Source organism: Mustela nivalis (assembly GCF_964662115.1).
Source record: "Mustela nivalis genome assembly, chromosome: 7".
Taxonomy (NCBI): Eukaryota; Metazoa; Chordata; class Mammalia; order Carnivora; family Mustelidae; genus Mustela; species Mustela nivalis.
Genome location: NC_139026.1, coordinates 89,001,459 through 89,022,719, shown reverse-complemented (window position 1 = coordinate 89,022,719; position 21,261 = coordinate 89,001,459). Strand labels below are relative to the sequence as shown.

Here is a 21,261-nt window from a genome sequence, read left to right as displayed (position 1 = left end):
GCTCTGGTCATGATCCCAGTATTCTGGGATTGAGTCCCACATCGGGCCCCTTGCTCAATGGGAACCTGTTTCTCCCTCTCCCTTTGCCTCCCCCTGCTTGTACTCTCTTTCTCTTTGTCAAATAAATAAATAAAATCTTTTTAAAAATAACAAAATAAAATAAAACCTAATGGGGCACCTGGGTGGCTCAGTCGGTTAAACCTCTGACTCAGTTTTGGCCCAGGTCATGATCTCAGGGTCTTGAGATCAAGCCCCACATTGGGCTTCATGCTCAATGGGGAGTCTGTTGGAAATTCTCTCTCTCATTCTGCCCCTCCCCCAGCTTGTACATGCTCTCTCTCTCTTTCTCTCTCAGATAAATAAGAAATAAAATCATACCAGCTTCTTGCCTCCCTTTTGGACCTCCATCAAATCAAGCACTTTCAGCTCTCACTCAGGATTGGTCATACTACTTGCTGTTTTGCTGAGTGTTTGGATTTTTCTGAGTCTGTTTCTCTCCAGCAAGTGGGGGAACCCCAGGCCAAGGACTCTCTTAGCATATAGCTTTGTCTGCCTAAGTGCTTAGGACAAGCTTCCAGAGGGAGCCGTCCATTAACTGAGGGCTGAGGCTGTCTGCGTAAGGGGGAGGAAGGTCCAACTCAGACTCTTCATGGGGCTGCCAAGAATTTGGCAAGGATTCAGAGAGCCAAAGTGATAAAATCATAAGCTACAGGCATAGAAATGGTCTTACCCAACATTTATAGGAAAATAAAGCCAGAAAAGTGGAATAACTTGCAGGGTTTTGACTCCCAGACAAGTGGGAACATAAGACTGGGAAAGTTGTATCTGTCAAGAAAGAAGAGAGATGCTGGGCAACCTGGAGCCATTTTGGGGCTGAGAGACAGGGACAGAGAGGCCAGCAAAATAAGAAGAAACCCAGTGGTGCTCCACTTCCTGCTACCACTACACACACACTCACACTTCATCTCTTCAAAGGAAAGAGCAAGAACATAAAGAACTTGGACCTACAGGTTTGATCCAAAAACAGAAATACAGTTGGGCTTCTGTGAGTGCGGGGGAAGGCAGAAGGCATTCACGTTTTATGGAATCTGGTATTGATAGAACCCCCTGGTTTTGCACAGCGGACACACAACCTCCATAGTCATGCACGATAGCCTTGATTACCGATCCAGTCTTTCAGGCCACATAATATCTAATGGGAGAAAAACAATTTTGATTTCATTTGTAGAAATCACGCGAAATGGTTTAACAGCTTTTATTAGTTATATGTGTATTTTGGAGACCAAATCTTCATGGTGAAGTAAAAATGGCGCCTACATTCTTTTCTTTCAAAAAAGCACTTCAAGGGGCGCCTGAGTGGCTCAATGCTTTAAAGCCTCTGCCTTTGGCTCGGGTCGTGGTCCCAGGGTCCTAGGGTTCTGGGATTGAGCCCTGCATGGTCCGGCTCTCTGCTCAGCGGGGAGCCTGCTTCCTCCTCTCTCTCTGCCTGCCTCTCTGCCTCCTTGTGATCTCTGTCTGTCAAATAAATAAATAAAATCTTTTAAAGAAAGAAAGAACTTCAAATCCTTGTTAATTTTTATAATCCTCAGAACTCTCTCAAACTTTGGCTATCAGATTTTTAAAATTCTTAAACTTATACCCACCTACCAGATCCAGGTTTAAAAGATTCTGTGTACATTGAACATCTTAGACTGTTTAAACTTTTTTCCCATGAATGAACAAGCAAAGAGGAAATTAAACATCCTTCCTGGCGAATGCTGAGTGTTTCTGAATTTTGGTGACTGACTATCTCCGTTGTGCTATTGAAAGCACTTCCTTAAGGTCACCGGAAACCTCCAGTTACCAAGTCCAGTGACTATGACTGGTTCTTCCAGGACTCTAACCTCTCTGTAGCATCTGGTCCCTCCTTGGTCATTCTCCGACGCTCTCCGGGTCCCCACTTGCCGTGACACCCTACACAACATCAGTTCTTCTCCCACCTCTCTGACAGTGTCTTCAACTCCCTTGAGTCCACCGAAGGGTTGTGTTTCTTGAGCCCTTGCATTCAGCCCCAAGGACTTTTAACCTGAGATATGGTCAAGTGTTTGGACTGGCTTAGAAGTGAGGCAAAAGATGGACAAAATAATTGTTCCAATTTTCTGTGACCTAGTTGACCTAGTTGACCTAGATTTTCTGCCGCTGAATTTACATAATAATGATCTTTCCTGCCAAGATTACCACAGGGGAAAAAATACATATTTTTAAGATTTATTTATTTGAGCGGCACCTGGGTGGCTCAGATGGTTAAGCGTCTGCCTTCAGCTTGGGTCATGATCCGATCGGGTCCTGGAATCAAGCTCTGCGTCGGGCTCCCTGCTTTGGTGGAGAGCCTGCTTCTCCCTCTCTCTCTGCTGTTACCCCTGCTTGTGCTCTCTGCTCTCTCTGTCAAATAAATAAATAAAATCCTTTAAAAAAAAAAAAGATATATTTATATGAGAGAGCTGCAGGGGAGGGGCAGAGGGAGAGAGAGAAGCCCAAGAAGACTCCCCACTGAGTACGGAGCCCAATGTGGGGCCAATCCCACGGCCTACGACCGGACCTGAACCAAAATCAAGAGTCAGACATTTAACCAACTGAGCCCCCAGGTGCCATCCCACAGATAAAAAAAAAATCTTAAGTTGTTAAGTAGGATTTTCTGATTTTCAGTTTTTCACCCATAAATTTTTTTATACTGTTTGTTTGCTTACTGAACCTATCTAGTGCTGAACACAAGCAAATAAAACAAATGAACAAGTTCTTAAGTGCTTTATGGTACATGCATAATACATCTTAACTTACGTACTCCTTCCCCAGAACTGGTGTGAGGATCACTGTTCAGCCCCATCGGCCCTGCCCTGTGGTTTACCTTTCAGTGGGCTGCCTCTTTCAGTCCAGGCCCACACTCCAGAAGTCACACTCCAAATGTCAGTGGTCTGGCCTCAAACTCCCTTCTCATACAACTTCTAGAAACTAGAGTCCTCGCAGAGGAAAGAGAATCAGAAAAGGCTTTAAATAATGCTAGGAGCAACAACAGAGGGAGCCTATGAAAGACAGGACTCGGTGCAGGATCTGGGAAAGATGTCTTCCAACATGTGCGAGAGATACCAGATCTGCTCTGAGTACAGAAGGCCAGCCTGAGAGCAGTGGGCCAGAGTTATAGAAGAGCTATTTTTTTTTTTAAGATTTTATTTATTTATTTGACAGAGAGAAATCACAAATAGATGGAGAGGCAGGCAGAGAGAGAGAGAGGGAAGTAGGCTCCCTGCTGAGCAGAGAGCCCGATGTGGGACCCGATCCCAGGACCCTGAGATCATGACCCGAGCCGAAGGCAGCGGCTTAACCCACTGAGCCACCCAGGCGCCCTAGAATAGCTATTTAAAATTGAAGCACAGGGATGCTGCCTGGGTGTCTCAGTCGGTTAACTGTCTGCCTTCGGCTCAGGTCATGATCCCAGGGTCCTAGGATTAAGTCCCTCATCGGGCTCCTTGCTCAGGGGGGAACCTGCTTCTCCCTCCACCTACTGCTCCCCCTGCTTGTGTGCTCTCCCTCTCTCTCTCCCTCTCACACATGAATAAAATAAATAAATAAATAAAATATCTATGAATAAATAAAATCGAAGCACAACCTTCACAAGAGGTCATGAGTTTCTGGTCGCTGGCGGTATTCAAGAAACAGAAGCTAAATGGACATTTATTTGTTAGAGTTAAAACAAAAGTGGTTCATCTGTTGGGTTGGAGATTTGAATGTCCAAACTTGAGTGATACCTTCCTCTTCTTTTCTCCCTTCTTCTTCATTTTCCAGGGAGGAGAGCTAGGCTGTGCTTGTGAGGCCCAGCCTAAAAAAAATTGAGAATTGGAACACAGGAGCGAAGATAAGGTTGGGTAGACAGAGCTATAGATGAGGCCATCGGAGTTGAAACAGGAGGAGAGGGGCGCCTGGGTGGCTCAGTGGGTTAAAGCCTCTGCGTTCAGCTCAGGTCATGATCCCAGGGTCCTGGGATCGAGCCCCGCATCGGGCTCTCTGCTCAGCGGGGAGCCTGCTTCCTCCTCTCCCTCTGCCTGCTTCTCTGCCTACTTGTGATCTCTGTCTGTCAAATAAATAAATAAAATCTTTAAAAAAAAAAAAAAAGAAACAGGAGGAGAATCGGTGATGAGCCATTTGGAAGAGAAGTGTAAAGCACGTGACTGATGGAAGGGGAAGGTACAGAGAGGCAAGGCAGAGAAGGATGTCAGGGGAGGAGAAGAATGGCCCGTATGGGGGTTCAGAGGAGGAGAAGGCTGAGTGTCTGCAGAAGATAGTGGCAGATTACTTACCCAGAGAGGAAGGTGTAAGCCAGAGGATCGCATAGACACAGTCATGTAGGACACTTAAATTTCAGCAGAGGACCTGGGGTATAGGCTTCTGTTCACTAGAAGAGAGAACAGAGGCAAGAAGGCCTGCCAGTGCCATAGGAACAATCTCCGAACAAAAACTGCCCCCAAAAAGACAACCTACAACTTCTGGGTAAAGAGAACAGAGGCTGATTTATACCATTTGCAAATTCCAGGACTGATTTCTGCTTCTAACCTAACTTCTCTACCTTGACTTCTAAAGCATCTCTCCAAATGTATCTCTTTGGTCACCAAAAACACTTCTCCCTTCCAGGCAGAAGGCCAGAAGCTCTACAAGGACCTGAAGAACTTCCTTAATGCAGTCAAAGGTGGGTAGTGTGTCACACAGGAGAAGCGAACCTCTGAGGGCTCTGGGGATGGAAAGAAAACCAACCATTCTCAGGCATTTTATCACTTGCCTACCCCTGATGCCCACAACTTGTGGGCATAGGAAGAGCGGCCTTTCCTGTCCCAGCCCCCCCAGTTTTCCTCACGGATCACCCAAACCTTCTGGGTATGCATCCTTTGGAGTGAACCAGCTGGTCTGCCCGTTCACCCAGATGGTTACAGCAGCCTCCCTGGGGGGAAGGTATGGTAGGACCAACTTCTGTCCTTTCAGTGATGCATGAAAGCTCGAAGAGAGTGTCAGAAACCCTGCAGGAGATCTACAGCAGCGAGTGGGACGGTCACGAGGAGCTGAAGGCCATTGCAGGGGTAAGAGCGTCCTGGCTTTAGAAGTCTTCTGCACTCACCCCTGCCCTCATTTCAGCCTTCTCTTATCTTCTCCATCTGAGCAAACAGGAAAGCAAAGGAGCCAGTCTGAACCCCTCATGTGTATAGCCTCAGTCATGGGTGGTAGCACAAAGCAACAACCGTGAAGGTAAAGACAAGTGTTCCCTGGTCTGCGGATGCCTCTGCGGTCAGCCATCTTCCCCTCCTTAAAACCTTACAGAAGCTGTACCTACATAAAACCCAACTGGTTGTCTTAGAAAACTAACTTCATGCAGTTTTTTCTTTCCAAATTTCCCTATCCTTCAAGCTCTAGAGTCCAGGACTCTGACTGCCTTCTCCTGTTCTTGTCCCTGAATGTATGGCCAGGCTGTTACAGGGCAGTTCCTAGGGGTAGGGCTGGTTCTTCATCTGACCCTTTGCCGGAACCCAACGTGACATTCTAAACACAGCACTCCAAAAAGGCAGTTTGCTACAGAAAGGATTTGGGTTTTCCCTGGTATACAGTTGTTGCCGAGAAGCGGGGCCCTCACCTCTGTCCTCTGCCCTCTGCCCCACAGAATAATGATCTTCTTTGGGAAGACTATGAAGAGAAACTAGCTGACCAGGCTTTGAGGACCATGGAAAACTATGTAGCCCAGTTCAGCGAGATTAAGGTAATCAGTTTCAGAGTCGAGGGGGGCCCCCAGAGGTAAAAGGACATACGGGGTCAACATCCTAAGTAGAGTTCAAGCCCACGGTTAGGAATGAAGCTTAGGAAAAAGATGTAAAAATCAGGGGCTGGATGGATAGGAGGGTTAGGGTAGAGGGTTAAAGGTGTGAAGGGCATGTATGTTTATTTATTTACTTATTTTATATATTTGTATATATACATATATATTTTTAGTGATGTTCAACAAGTTTATTTTATTTATTTATTTTTAAGATTTTATTTATTATTATTTGACAGAAATAGCAAGGGAGGAAACACAAGCAGGGGAAGTGGGAGAGGGAGAAGCAGGCTTCTTGCTGGGCAGGGAGCCTGATGGGGGGCTCGATTCCAGGAGCCAGGGATCATAACCTGAGCCCAAGAAAGACACTTAATGACTGAGCCACCCAGGCGCCCCAAGGGCATGTTTAGAATTAAGTTTCAGTGAACTAGATCCGAGTGGGTTTTGAATTAGATACAGGTCAAGGCATCCATTTAAGTGATGAAAAGAAAAAATAGCTAATAGGGATGCCTGGGTGGCTCAGCGGGTTAAGCGGCTGCCTTCGGCTTAGGTCGTGATCCCAGAGTCCTGGAATCGATTCCCACATGGGGCTCCTTGCTCAGCAGACAGCCTGCTTCTCCCTCTCCCTCTGCCATTCCCCCTGCTTGTGCTCTCTCTCTCTCTCTCTGACAAATTAGTAAGTAAAATTTTTTTTAAAAAACTAGCTGATATATGGGGCACCTAGGTGGCTCAGTGGTTAAAGCCTCTGCCTTCAGCTCAGGGCATGATCTCAGGGTCCTGGGATCAAGCCCTGCATGGGGCTCTCTGCTCAGCAGGGAGCCTGCTTCCTCCTCTCTCTCTGCCTGCCTCTCTGCCTACTTGTGATCTCTGTCTGTCAAATAAATAAAATAAAATCTTAAAAAAAAAAAAAAAGCTGATATGTTTATTGTAGAGAAGAGGAAACTGGGAGGAATCATGAGTCATAACAATTATCTTCCAGTACTGGGAGGTCTGTTAGGTGAAAGAGGGATGCAGCCTGTTCTAAATAGTTTCAGAGAGCAAAGTTAGAATTCATTGATTCATTCAACTCAGATTTATGAAGCTTCTGCCTTGTCAGGCACTGTGCTGCTTATAGATTCATACGGAGAAATTAGAGGGATCCTGATTTAAGTTTCTCATAGAGCTTTCAAACACTGAAATATACTGTGAAGTTGGGAGTTGAAGTTCAACTTCAAGCAAAAGTTGAACTACTGATTTTGAGTATTACAGAGAAGCTCCATGTATGAAATAGGAAGTTGGACCAGACAATCACTAAGATCCTAGCAAAATCTAGGATTGGATTTGTAGTTCGGATGAGACTGCGTAGATGCTCTCTCGGTGTACACCGTAATTTACTACTTTTATTACGCTTTAGGGTTTTCAAAGCACTTTGTAGTCAGCGTTTGATCTTTAAAATAACACTGTAGAGCAGATGAGGCTGCTGAAGTTCTAGAAGAGATGTGACTTGCCCTCCGGCACAAGGCTAATAGGTGGCAGCACTGGGAGTAAGACCCCCATCTCCTGACTTTGAATTCAGCTGGATCCTCAAGGCCATTGCTCCTGGAGCCTGAATCCAGTTTTTTAGTGGGTTCATAGGAAATATTAACTTTTAGTGCAGGCTTCCACGAGCTCTGTAGGATTTTCCTGTCTCTTCCCATCCCCGCTGCCATCCGCAATGAGAATCCCCATTCTTTCCAAATAGCAACAGAAATTCCATGGGCTCCAAGCTGTTAGAAAGTGAAATTTGGTAATAGGACCCAGTTTGTTTGCTACTCTGTTAACCTGCATCCCATCCGCTGAAAAGTGAGTATCAAGGCCCTCTCTCCTGACTCTGGTTTAGGAAAGAATTGCCAAGCGGGGTCGGAAACTTGTGGACTATGACAGTGCCCGACACCACCTGGAGGCGGTTCAGAATGCCAAGAAGAAAGATGAGGCCAAGACTGCCAAGGTAAAAAAAAAAAAACAAAAAACCACAAAACAAAACAAAACGGTGAAACCTTCCTGCCCTCTCTCCCCTCCGTAACAGTGGCAAGTCACTGGGCCAAGCCGGGTTTAGGAAATGATAAATTCAGCATCCAGCGTCCCAAAGGAAATCCCATTTTCCCTGACACCAGTGCTCAAAGGGTAGTCAGAGATGCCAAGGCTGGGGAGGACACGGGTCTGGGGAAGGAGAGGTGTGGCTCCAGGTAAGCCAAGTCCCTAAAAAGAATGCAGGGAAGATATGCGGCCGCCTCAAGCCTCAGATTCCAGATTGAGGGAATCTGTCCTGTCTCTTTTACCCCCCCAGGCAGAAGAAGAGTTCAACAAAGCCCAGAGTGTGTTTGAAGACTTGAACCAGGAACTGCTGGAGGAGCTGCCTGTTCTTTATCACAGGTAATGGTTGACAATCAGGAAAGGCCTAGATTTCTGGGCCTAAGGAGGCCCAGGTTACCTGGCAACCCAAGCATGTCACCTCAAGAAAAGAGCTCTGTTCCCAGAGCAGGATGTTGCCTCAGCCCTGCTACTGGCTGGCTGGACGATATTAGGCAAATGGCCTTATCACCCCAGATGCTGGTTTCTTCATCTGCAATATAGAGATAACCCTGCTTGGCCTGCCAGCTTTTCCGGTTTCAAGGCAAGATGCTTATCGGCTAGGAGTGATCTTGGCAAGTCAATTACTGTCATCATAGGAGCTAGGAATATCTGGTTTCATGCTTCAGTGTCTATTGTTTTAAACGAGCTTGGTTCTTGAACATCCAGATTGATCTAGAAGATAAACCAGGGGATGATTATTTCTATTAATGATGTCTTTGCTGCACAGAAGGTGAAAGTGTTTTAGATGTATCTGGGTAGAAATTCTCTTTGTATCCTATTTTCGTTGTACAAGATATGCTGCAATGTAGCTATAGTCAGTATTTTATGTTTTCACTTAATATTATTCTGTGTATGATGGAGCCTTTTAAATAACTACATGTATATTCAAACACTATTTATGTGACTCGTGATTTAAATAGCACTGGAATTTAATACAGTTTCTTTAAATGTAAACTGCCCCAATTCATTTATAGTAGAATTCCACTAATGTGCACACCACTCCATAGCAGACCAAGTAGTGTGTAACAAGAAAGAGTAATTATTTATTATAATAATTATTATCACATGACCTTATATTTAGAGCGCACTTTAAAAAGGCCTCACAGTACTTTCATTCATATCTACTTTAATACCTAAAGAGCCTGAATCAAGAGAGCTTTATGCAACTAGAGGTCTCTCCTACTTTGATGTCAGACTGGACTGATAAGTGTCTCCTCTGACCTTCCCACCCTCTTCCAAGAGTCAAGTGTACTCCTGGCCTGACTTGACAAGTCCAGATTCCAGAACATCCACAGTCTAGGGTATGGGGTGCTTTTCTCTGAGGATCTTGGTGTTGGCAGGTGTTGGCTTAAGCTTCCACCTTGTATTTCAAAAGGTTTCCTTTACTAACCTTACCCAGATGTGTTGTTGTGGGGCTTTTTGTTATTGTTTTATTTTTTGATGTTGTTTTTTGTTTTTTTGCCTCCTGACAGTCGTATTGGATGTTATGTGACCATCTTCCAAAACATTTCCAACCTGAGGGACGTCTTCTACAGGGAGATGAGCAAGGTGAGAAACCTCCACCCAAGGTAGACACCTAGGTGGGTTTTTCTAGGAAATAGGAAAGTAGCCCTAAATGTACATAATCACATTAAATATTGATCATAGCAGGTTTGAGCCCTCAACTGACTGTGTTGAACTGTGTTAAAGCACAGGTGTACACATCAGAGGGCCCTCCTGGTCTCCATGAACAACTGAATAATGGCAACCAGATTTGACCTTCAGATAAATAAAGGAGGTTAGCCTGTGGAAGGAAGAGCTGAAATGCGGAACCAAGCTGTGAAACCTTTATCTTGTGTTGCTAGGGAGCAAAGGGGGCAGTGTTTAAATACAGGTCAGTCTCTCAGGTAGCTGGGTTTGAATGGAGAAGGCCAATCCTATTCAGTGAGAGGCAGCCCCAGAACACTACCTCATGGGGCCTTTTCTAGTCCCAGGCTTCTGAGACTTGGTTCTGTCACAATGTTAATTAAATCCATGTACACATTCACATATTCCTCTCCACACTTGCTTTAGCTAAATGATGGTTTGCCTCATTAGTATTTCTTCCCTGGATTACCTGAGAGAATCTAGAACCTCAACTTAAACATCAAACATCAAGGACCCAGCCTTGAGAGAGCCGCCCTTCTGACAGAAGAGGCAGAACTTAGACACAGTCCAGGAAGAAGGGGCATCAGGCAGGGTCCTGGATGCTAGTGCCAAAGAGATGAGGGGGAATTTTATAGTTAAGGGTGGGGAGGGTATTGTTTTGGGAACTGTGTGAAAGGGAGAGGAGAAGGGATATGTCTGTCTCAGGTCCCTACCAGCTAGCCACCCATCTCTCTTGCTGGCTGTAGCTGAACCACAGTCTCTACGAGGTGATGAGCAAACTGGAGAAGCAGCATTCCAACAAAGTCTTTGTGGTGAAGGGAGTATCCAGGTGAGCAACTCCTCTGAGACTCCTTGCTCCTTCGTGTCTCCTGTCAACATACGCAGCACTCTCGCTGTACCTGATCCTGGCCTTCCCTTCGTGTTCACGCCCATCATATTGTTAGTTATTTGTATTATGGCTCTATATAAATCCTTTTTCTTTGTGTGAACTATTTCAGCGATCACTAAAGGTATAAAGAACGATGCACTAAAAAAGAATACAATAAGTAGCCATACAGCTATCACCCAATCTATGAAATCAACTATCCTATGCACTATTCAAGTCCCCAGTATCCCCCTCCCCACCCATCCTCCCCCCTCATCTAAGGTAACCACTGTCTTAAATTCAGTATCTGCTTTTCCCATGCTTTTCTTTTTACTTTTTGGCACACATATATACCCACAGAAACTACCATTTTGCATGTTTTTAAAATTTATAAAATGGAATTATACTACGTATGTACCTCTGCAACTCCTTTTGCTCTCTCTGTACTCTTTGTGAGGGTCATGGGCCCTGCTGCTGCACGTTGCCAGCTCTGGTCTTTCCTTTCCTGGTTACGGATGCTGTTGTGGAGCTAGTCTACAATTTATGTATCCGTCCTCCTGCTCATATTTCCAGTTTCCTGCTCTTACAAATAATGTTGCAATGGACACATTTTACATGGCTCCTATGACTGTTACCAAGAGTGTCTTTAGAGTGTGTACTGGGAGTGGAGTTGCCAAGTCACAGGCCATGCATCTGGGCCTCTTCAGCCTTACCAGACATTGGCATTGTCCTGCCGCTTTCTAAAGTGCCCAGTTTATAACCCACTAGCAGCAGATAAAAGCCCCTGTTGCTCCATATTCTTGCTACACGTGACCTTGTCAGACTTACTAATTTTTCCAAACTAACAGATATGAAATGGATTTTTTTTTTTTTGCAACTTTAATTCATATCTCCACAATTGCTAGCTAGCTTGAACTTCTTTCCATGTTATTGGCCATTTAAGGTTCCTTCCTGGGGCCTTCCTGTTTATCCTTATTTTCACATTTTTCATTTAGATTGTTTATCTTTTTCAATTTTTTTAAAGATTTTATTTATTTATTTGTCAGAGAGAGCAAGCACAGGCAGAGGGAGCAATAGGCTCCCTGCTGAGCAAGGAGCCCAATGCAGGGCTTGATCCAAGGACTCTGGGATCATGACCTGAGCTGAAGGCAGAAGCTTAACCAACTGAGCCATCTGGTCATCTCTAGATTATTTATGTTTTTTTAAAAATTTGACTTGTAGAACTATTCAGCTGTCCTTTAGAATGTGATCACTTTCTCATTCTGAGGCCTTTGCTCAGGAAGATTTAAGTTCCCACTACGTACAGGGTTTTATGCTGAGAGTTAGGGATCCAAAGACATAGGAGACGTGTCCTTTGGGTGATTTACCAAAAGTTGGAAGGGCAGGAAGTGTACCTAAGGAGACGAGGAACAATATAAGTTTGCCCATACTAAGTACCTGATGAGACCAGCAGGAATTCCAGAGAAGAAGGTACTTGCCATCATATGGATGGTCAGGGAGGACTTTAAAAGGAGGTGGTGAAACTGACCTTGGGACTTGAAGGAAGAATCAGGCTCATATTTGTTATTAATACTATTCATTTAGCAATTTGTTATAGACTGTTAAAAATCATCACTAAAGGGTCAGTGTAGATTTTCTAGATGAATTCCCTTTTGCTCTAAAAAATTCTGTTTCTCCTTTTCCCAGCATTAAAAGCCAGAGTTCTTTCTGTCTCTTCATCTGAAACCTACTATCATTTAAACCAAGATGTCCCAGAACCTTGTAGGGAAATCTGGTTTTTATCTTGCTATGTCCTGGGCCTTCTAAACCTGCTGACTCCAAGAATGCTAGTGCTAGAAGGAACCTCTGTCACTCAGATTATCTCACGTCAGAAACTCCCACAAGGCAGAAACTAAGTTTCTCTCTCTCTCTTCCTATGCCTGTCTCCCATCCTTGTGCCTACATAATTGGTACCTGTCAAGTAAATATTTGTGGATTGCTTAATCTGCTTGTGGACAGTACGTAGGAGGCACCTGAGCAGGCGAGAAGGAGTCAAACTGATGTTGACTGTAGAAGCACTCAGCCCGGTATCCAGCATACTTGATAAACGTTACAGTCAATTTCATTATCCGTGGTGCTCGTGTTCTGTAAAGTAACGGCGAGCACCAGATTCGTGAATACTGAACCATTGCTGCTAAGGTAAACACAGCATTAGGTTCCTGTGAGTTTCTGCTCCCAGCGTCTTCATCAGCCAATCAATACATAACCTCATCGGCTGTGTGTTTCTGTTTAAAGACACCTTATTTGCTACATATTGCTGGGGTGCCTGCCTGGTTCAGTCGGTTACGCATCTGACTCTTGATTTCCACTCAGGTCATGATCTCAGGGTTGTGGAATTGAGCCCCAGGTCAGGCTCTGTGCTCAGCGTTGAGTCTACTTGAGATTCTCCTCTGCCTCTGCTTCTCCCCCATCTTGTGCTCACTCTCTAAATAAGCAAATAATATATATCATTGATTCCTTCATATTGAACTTCTAGCCAACAGCACCATAATTCATGCTGGAGGGAAGCTTCTCAAACGTATTCTTTCTCTGTAAGGCATGTCACAGTTTTCTGGCCCTGAGCACTTTAGTGCTATACTTGGAGACCATTTTAAACAAGAGAATCACCAACAAAAAGCACAACAATGTGAAAAACATGGCCAGATGGACACATTTGCAGTGTAAGAGCCAAAACACAGCAGAGGATTGCCTTCTTAGACCTCAGCTGGGAAAGTGCTCGTCTAGGCACTCATCTTTCAAAGCTCATGTATGTCCGCAGCTCGCTGCAAAGGCGTCATGAGAATTAATTTTGGAGTGGCAAATAGGTTTTAGGGAGGAGGTGAACTTGCAAGTACAGAATCCGCAAGCATCAACTGTATACCTATCACCCAGGGAATCCTTCCACAGAGAAAATATTTTGTTGGTGTTTTGCTGTGTTTTTTTTTTTCTAGTCTTGTTTTCTTTATATATTTTTATATAATTGAGATCGTGATATGGATAAAATTTTATAGCCTCTTTCTCACCTTATGAAGGATGATTGTGAGGTACACAGACTTTCTCATACGTTGCTCTGTTGTGGCTTATTATTACATGCATGCCTCATTATTTATTAGGAGTGTTGGGTTGCTTCCAGTTTTGAGCTCTCCTGAATCCGAATGCTTGTGTTTTCTCAGCAGCAGCAGACGCTCTCTAGTCATTTCTTCCCCAGTTCCTACGTCTGCAGTCTCCAGCCCCCTGACCTCACCTACCAGTCCCTCTGCACTTTCTTTGAAGAATGAGAGGGATTCCGTCTCTGCAAGTGAAGAAGAGCTGGCATCCGATCTGGCCCCAGGAGAAAAGGATTCTGAGATTAAAGACAAGGAGACGGAGGAGGAAGAGTCGGAAACCAGCTCCTCTGAGGAGGAAGAGTCCCTGCCTGCTTGCAACGGTCCCGCCCAGGCCCAGCCCTCTCCCCCCACTGAGGGCGGCAGGTCCCAGGAGGAAGTTCTCCCTTGCTCGCCCTCTCCGTCACCAGGCAGTGCCCTTACCCCCTCAGAGCAGCCCTCATCTCTCCCAGAAGTAGTCCTCCGAACCCGCACCTCAAGTGAAGGAGCTGAACAACCAAAGAAGAGAGCCTCTATCCAGAGGACCTCAGCACCTCCAAATAGGCCTCCTCCACCCAGAGCCACTCCCAGCCCCCGGCACTCCTCAGGAAACATACCCTCCAGCCCTCTAGCCTCTGAGCAGGGCTCACCTGCCAGTCCCAGGGCCTTCTTGGGGGCTGGGACTCCAAGTCCTAGGACCTCTTTAGAGGTTTCTCCTGACCCACAGCCACCAGAAAAGCCAGTAAGAACTTCTGAGGCCAGAGAAAAGGAAAGCATCAACAATCTGAATCCAGAAGAACTTTGTATTTCCCCTACCTTGATGTCTGAGGTGAGATTGGATCTCGTTGAGTCCTTTTTTTTTTCTTTCTTGAAGATATTTAGTTATATTTATTTGAGAGAAAAAGCACAAGACGGGGGATGGTCAGAGGGAGAAGCAGACTCCCCACTGAGCGGGGAGCTCAATGTGGGGCTCAGTCTTGGGACTCTGGGATCATAACCTGGGCCCAAGGCAGACACAGTGGGTTGAGCCGCTGCCTTCGGCTCAGGTCATGATCTCAGGGTCCTGGGATCGAGTCCCGCATCAGGCTCTCTGCTCAGCAGGGAGCCTGCTTCCTCCTCTCTCTCTCTGCCTGCCTCTCTGCCTACTTGTGATCTCTGTCTGTCAAATAAATAAATAAAATCTTTAAAAAATAAAAATAAAAAAATAAATAAAATAGAGACAGAGATCACGTGAAGAGCAACCAGTTCTGTGAAGGATCGGGGAATCAAGTCGTATTCTATTCAAATTACATGGAAAGGCTTATTGTATAGGTGAGAGGTATCACTTGCTCTATGAAATCCCTGAAGGCAGAACTATATGTAAAGATTTTTTTTTTCAAGTACATTTTGGATCAGTATAAGAGGAACTCTCAGCAATTAGTTCTGTTTTTTAAAAAATGATATGGAAAACCAATTTGAAATATAGGGGAAAGGAGACACAGGGATTTCTGAAAACAAAAACAGGATGGGCATCTGTCAGGTGCCCTGTAGAGAAGATTATAGTAAGACATTTAACTAGATGGCACCAAGATTCATTCATTCATTTATTCATTCATTCCCTAATTATTTACTGACCCCCTGCTATGTGCTGGACACTTTTCTAGGAGGTAGGCTATTACATTGAACAAAATGTAAAATTCTCTGCCTTCCTGCATCTTACATTCTAGTGGATGGGGAATGGGAGGAATAAGGACAATAAGCAAAAAACAATAAGTAAAATGACAATTTAGTCATGATAAGAGATAGAAAAATTAAGTACGGAGTACATTTAAGTACAGGGAGTAAAGGCTTAATTGCAGGTTTTGGGGTTTTTTGTCCTAAAGATTTTATTTATTTATTTAACAGAGAGATCACAAGTAGGCAAAGAGGCAGGCAGAGAGAGGAAGAAGCTGGCTCCCTGCTGAGCAGAGAGCCCGATGTGGGACTTGATCCCAGGACCCTGAGATCACGACCTGAGCCGAAGGCCAAAGGCTTAACCCACTGAGCCTCCCAGGCGCCCTAAATTGCAGTTTTAAACAGAGTGGTCAGAGGAAACGTTTAGCTACTGAAGGAGATCGGGGCCTATGCTGTACAGATAGCGGGAGTCTAAGACTTCTGGGACCCCTCAGTTCACACCACCCAGTTCACACCACTGAAGGCTGACCTGGCTCTGTTGAGATCCTCCTGTTCTCTGGACATGGGTCCCCTGCTGCTCCCATAGGCACCATCTAGTGTGCACGGGGGGTCCAGGGCTGGCAGCCAGGGCGGGAAGGTGTGGAATTCTACATTGTCCACTTTGATCCACAGGTCTTTTCAGAGTCTGACGTGGCCAAGAAGATGGAGGGCAAGGAAGAGAACAGTCAGCTCACCTCCGCTAACTCCCCTGAGGTACTGACACCCGAGTTGGCGGCTTTATTATGCTCTTAGTCTTGATTCACGTGAGGCACAGAAGCTCCTCACGGAGCAAGATGTGAAACTTTCTACCCTCGCCAGCTTCTAGGCTGAGGAAGCTCTACCGATGGGGAGAGATGTGCAGGGCGAGTAGACAGTGAATAAGCACACAGAAATGTGGGATTTTGTGTAGGTACAGTGTAGCCACTTTTCACTGCCCTGCACTAAAAAGAGCAATTCAACAGCTTGGAAAATTCAAAATTCATTTAAATGTGACTTTGTAACATAGTATATGATTTTAGTATGGGGTCAGCAAAAGAGTGCATAAAACAGGTTTGCCTCTTGGGCATCATCTTATTAAAGAGGAGATGATAGGGGCCTACATACAATTCTTGAGGAAAAGGCCAGTAACACTGTCCTCTTTGGGAAAGAGATACAGGGTGCAGCCTCCTTCCCCCTGAAGCTACCTCCCTGTATTGGAGATTTATAGTGTTTCCTTACTCCCAGTCTCTGCTCCAGGATTACTTGGTCATCAGCTAAGGAGATGTTTTTCCTTTCGAATTAAGCAGCTAGAGCGTCTCAGATCGTAGCCTATGAGAGTCATCAGTCTCCAGAGGCCTGTGTCCTGCAAGATCAGTTCCCTTCCCTTATAGATGCACCGTAAGGCACATTTTCACTCAAGCAGAATTATGAACGTATCACATATAAAAATGGGTACATTAAAAGAAAACTGTGAGCAGATCTGTTCTTGCTCAGCATTTGAATCACCTGAGAGAGAATGAAGGTCCTCTTAAAGAATGGTAACTTTCTGGAAGGTGGTATTACCTTTGGGGCAGTTCATAGCCTGGAATTGAAGGAAGGAATAAGAAGAAGGAAAATTCCTTCAAGGAGAAGGCCCCTTAGAGTGCCAAGGTCTTCTTCCCCTGGCTTCCACGCCTCAGGTTCCCATCTCAGAACCCAGAACTTTTCCCAAAGAAACCATCACACCCCTTGCCTTTCCTAACCACCCCAGTGGAGGGACATCTCAGTGTGAGAGCTGCTATGTATTCCCGAGGAGGGCTGGTCTAGAAGTGGTAGGTAGTGGTTTTAAAACCTATATTTAGGGCGCCCGAGTGGCTCAGTGGGTTAAGCCACTGCCTTCAGCTCAGGTCATGATCCCAGGGTCCTGGGATCGAGTCCCGCATCGGGCTCTCTGCTCAGCAGGGAGCCTGCTTCCTCCTCTCTCTCTGCCTGCCTCTCTGCCTACTTGTGATCTGTCTCTGTCAAATAAATAAATAAATTCTTTAAAAAAAATTAAAAAAATAAAACCTATATTTATACCCTCACTGCCTCCCACATAGATTTATATACAGATGTGTGTCACACAGATCACACAGTGTCTGATCATGGAAACAATGGGAGTCCAAAGACCTGGTTTCCTGTCCCAGCAGGTCATTTGACCCTTGGAATCTCAGTCTCTTGATCTGTGATAGAAAATGACAGTAAAGCCTCCCATGATGCTCTCAGGTCATAGTAAAACAACACTGTATGTTGTTCATAATGTCTGTGACCCTTGTGAAGTGTAAGGCACAGAAGACCCTTGTGAGCTGAGAGACTAGAGGTTGAGCCGCCTCTCACGGGCAGAACTCTTCTTTTTGTAGAGCCAAGATCTTCAGCTTCATGTCTCTGCCGTTCCAGAAGAGAGCAATGTCATGCCTCAAGAAGAGGTAAGGATGCCAGATAACATGGAGAATGGGGTGAGTGGTAAGACTGGGCATTGGGGGTGCACAGAGGTTTGGCTAGAGTCTGGAAACCTCACTGTGGGCTACAAGGGGAACCTGGCAGTGAACAATATCCTCAAGGCGAAGTCAAGCGAAGTCCGCCTGGGAGCCAGAGGACCCAAGAGTAACCTGGGACTTTGTGGCTCCTGTGCTCATTTCCCAGTGCTTGTCCTTGAACCTCTTAACCTCTCACCATAGCCTTATCTCCTAATTTTTGACACAGAGAGGGAGAGAACAAGCAGGGGAGGGGCAGGCAGAGGGAGAGGGAGTAGCAGGCTTCCCCTACTCCCACCCCAAGCAGAGAGCCTGACATGGGGCTCAATCCCAAGAGTCTGGGATCATGACCTGTGCCAATGGCAGACGCTTAACTGACTGAGCTACCCAGGTACCCCCTAAATATTTTAATTTGAACTTATTTCAAAAAGGAGTTAAGTGGGGTGCCTAGGTGGCTCAGTCAGTTAAGTGTCTGACGCTTGATTTTGGTTCAGGTCATGATCTCAGGTTTGTGAGATCAACCCCCATATGGGCCTCTTGCTGGGCATGGAACCTGCATAAGATTCTCTCTCCCTCTGCCCCTCCCCTTCCCCACTTAGACGCACGTGCATGCGTGGGCACACACACACAATCTTTAAAAAAAAAAGATATATAAAAGGCACACAAAAAGGTAAGTACACAGACACACAAAATATACTCAGAAGTAAATTAGCAGGTGCCTGGGTGGCTCAGTTGGTTTAGCGACTGCCTTCTGCTCGGGTCATCATCCCAGAGTCCGGGGATCCAACCCCACATTGGGCTCCCAGCTCCACGGGGAGTCACCTTCTCCCTCTGACCTCTCTTCTCTCATGCTTTCTCTCTCTCTCTCTCTCTCTCTCAAATAAATAAAATCTTAAAATAAAAAAGAAGAAGTGAATTAATGATATAAAATAGAGCTATGAGTTAGGCAAGTACAGAAACACATTCTTAAAATAAAATTACGGAGGATGGACCACAAAGTTGGTTCCACACTCCCTAACATCCAAGAGGAAGGTGCAGACCTGGTCAGTTCACCCAGTTCACGATGCCCAGTCCTTAAGAGTAACAATTCCAGATACTAAGATGAAAAAGAACCTTCTCCTGTGAACCCTCCTAAAGAGATGACAGTGAACAAATCTTTACAGTAATTCCAACAACCAGTTTCACACTGCCTCCCTCCACAGAGGCCAGTGCCTTACAAGAAATATAATTCGACAAAAGCAAAATGAGCCCTTTCTCCATGCCCTACCATGTGGTTGGTGGGAATGCAGGTCAGCATCTAACCCAAACCTGTTTCCTTTCTAGGTATCTACAGTTCAAACTGACTACCTCTGAAGAGGGACTACCGAGACCTCCACACACACCTCTCCAGAGAAGCTTCTCAGCTAGAGGGTATATAGGTCAGAGGGACTTAAGATCTAGCATTCCTTTGTAGGTTCTCGAACCGTTTGAATGCTGGTGGTCTCGAAAGATCTAGCATTAATGGAGGCTGAGGAGCAGACTTGGGGGAGGGAGGGCGGCAGGCTGGGGAGAAGAAACTCTTAGTTTCCGGGAATATTTAATTCAGGCTTTTAGTACTGTTAGAATAAGAAGACTTCATATATTAAGTAAAGTGGGCCTAAAGTGACTATAAAAAGCGTAAGCATCTGTAGATGGAGACACGTCTGCATAGAGACACATTACCACAAATACTCAGAGAATAGTGAACAAATCTTTGACTTACCACTCATTTTGCAAGACTTAGAGCTAAAAGAACAGATTTTCAGATTGTTAAATAAAGGATTACTCTGACTGTGTATGGATTGCTTTTCTTTTTTTGACACAAGGAGTTGTCCCTGCCCTGCACACTGTTCTCCACTTAGGTAAGGGCATCGATTCTACCCCATGTTCAGAAAGTTTTAGTCACATCCTTGACCCCCAGTTGGAATGATGCCAGGGGCCATAAGTTCCTTTGCTCAATCCAGATGCCCTAAGGCAGGCCCCTGCCCCCACTTTTCAGCCAACAAGCAAGTACCCGGGGAAAGGGGTTACATTTTAGAGCCATAGCCCATGTTTACAGCCTGCTACTTGGTGTACATGAGTATATGAGCAGGCTGGAGGGAGAAAAGGAGCTCCCAAATGAAGAGAAAGAATACAACCGGAATGATAGGGTGGAAACGGCACGGAATTTAGAATCCAAAATCCTGGATTCAAGTCCTCTCATTTACTTCTGGGAAAAAGTTAAAAATGTACTTTGACATCCTGCCACCCTAATAAACACACACATGCCGGTGCTTCTCCCTCTTTGCTTCTATTTGTGGGGTTATGGGCAATGTCCCAACTCATGCAGCCACCCTGCAAGCATTTGCCAGCCCCTGCTCTGTACCAAGCACCATATGAGGTACCAGAGAAACAATGACAAGGAAAAAAAGTGACAACTTTATGGAGACAGACTATTGAGCAGGGAGCAAAATGGACAGGATTTAGGAATGTGTTAGAAGAGGACACATGACCAAAGTTGTAAGGAATTACTCTAGGTTAGGCTTGAGAGACTAGGGTTTGGGGGTGCCATTCTCTGAAATGGTGACGACAGGCTGACGGGTGTCACTGCGTGAGGGTTCTCTACTTGCAAACAACAAACTTCCCTGATCAAGCAACAAAGAATACGTTGGAAGGACACTGTGCAGCTCTTAGAGCTGAAAGAACCAGGATGTCTGTTGCAGGAATGTGTTGGGCTGCCCTCCAAGCAAGAGACTTCCACCACCTTCCTCTGTGTCCCCTCCAAATCCAGATGCCCTGGAGAAAGAATGAGACTGGCCCCGTTTATAGAGATGCATGGTAGTGTCTACAGTGACCGACCAGTGGTGGTGGTGGGAGGGTGTGCACAAGGAAGCTTTCAGAGAGATGGGACTATTCATAAAGCTCTAGTGATTGTTTAATGAGTACACTGTTGAACGACACATACCTATGTGTCAAACCGATCACATTACACACTTACTGTGTAGTTGACTGCATGTCCTGTATAAACACTGGATACAAGGAGCTTAAGAACTTGCAGGATTTTCCAGTAGATGCGTCCGTCAGGGAGCTAGAAATAAATGACCGTATTTTGGAATCATTCTTCCAAGATCTTTTTTTTTTTTTTTTTAAGATTTTATTTATTTATTTGAGAGAGAGAGAGAGAGCATGAGAAGGGAGAGGTCAGAGGGAGAAGCAGACTCCCTGTTGAGCAGGGAGCCTGATGTGGGACTGGATCCTGGGACTCCAGGATCATGACCTAAGACGAAAGCAGTTGCTTAACCAACTGAGCCACCCAGGTGCCCCATTCTTCCAAGATCTAATCCTACTAGTCTTCCTTAAAAGCCTTCAAAAGATTTCTACTGCTGAAATGGAGAAGAGGTTGCATGCTTCCCTCTGAAAGCCCTACTGCCTACATTTTAATACATTTAATACATTTTAATACCGTTCTCTCCCTCCCATTCCCTTGGTGCTCAGAACCGTGGCTGGGAGTGCTACTCCAGGGGCATTGGCAGGGTGGGTGAAATGCTGGCAATCAGGCCCCCAGCTGTCTAAGGCCTTCCGGGACCTGCT

The 21,261-nt window shown here is 45.4% G+C and overlaps 1 protein-coding gene across 7 annotated transcripts in view; it reads left to right on the top strand.

Moving 5' to 3' along the window:
• BIN2 (bridging integrator 2) overlaps positions 1 to 19,487 on the top strand; it is a 30,590-nt gene extending 11,103 nt beyond the window's left edge. For 2 of the 7 annotated variants that reach the window (XM_082741283.1, XM_082741289.1), the window contains exons 3-14: positions 4,663 to 4,717; positions 5,008 to 5,102; positions 5,678 to 5,773; positions 7,686 to 7,793; positions 7,960 to 8,031; positions 8,133 to 8,218; positions 9,391 to 9,466; positions 10,291 to 10,373; positions 13,601 to 14,339; positions 15,836 to 15,916; positions 17,560 to 17,625; positions 18,997 to 19,487. In XM_082741283.1, the coding sequence (XP_082597409.1) occupies positions 4,663 to 4,717; positions 5,008 to 5,102; positions 5,678 to 5,773; positions 7,686 to 7,793; positions 7,960 to 8,031; positions 8,133 to 8,218; positions 9,391 to 9,466; positions 10,291 to 10,373; positions 13,601 to 14,339; positions 15,836 to 15,916; positions 17,560 to 17,625; positions 18,997 to 19,026 (1,587 nt within the window). In that variant the 3' untranslated portion in view covers positions 19,027 to 19,487. Of the gene's footprint in view, positions 1 to 4,662; positions 4,718 to 5,007; positions 5,103 to 5,677; positions 5,774 to 7,685; positions 7,794 to 7,959; positions 8,032 to 8,132; positions 8,219 to 9,390; positions 9,467 to 10,290; positions 10,374 to 13,600; positions 14,340 to 15,835; positions 16,096 to 17,559; positions 17,626 to 18,996 lie in introns of those variants that run through there. The other 5 variants (XM_082741285.1, XM_082741288.1, XM_082741284.1 and 2 more) reach the window with 4 other exon arrangements.
• Positions 19,488 to 21,261: the final 1,774 nt, after the last annotated feature.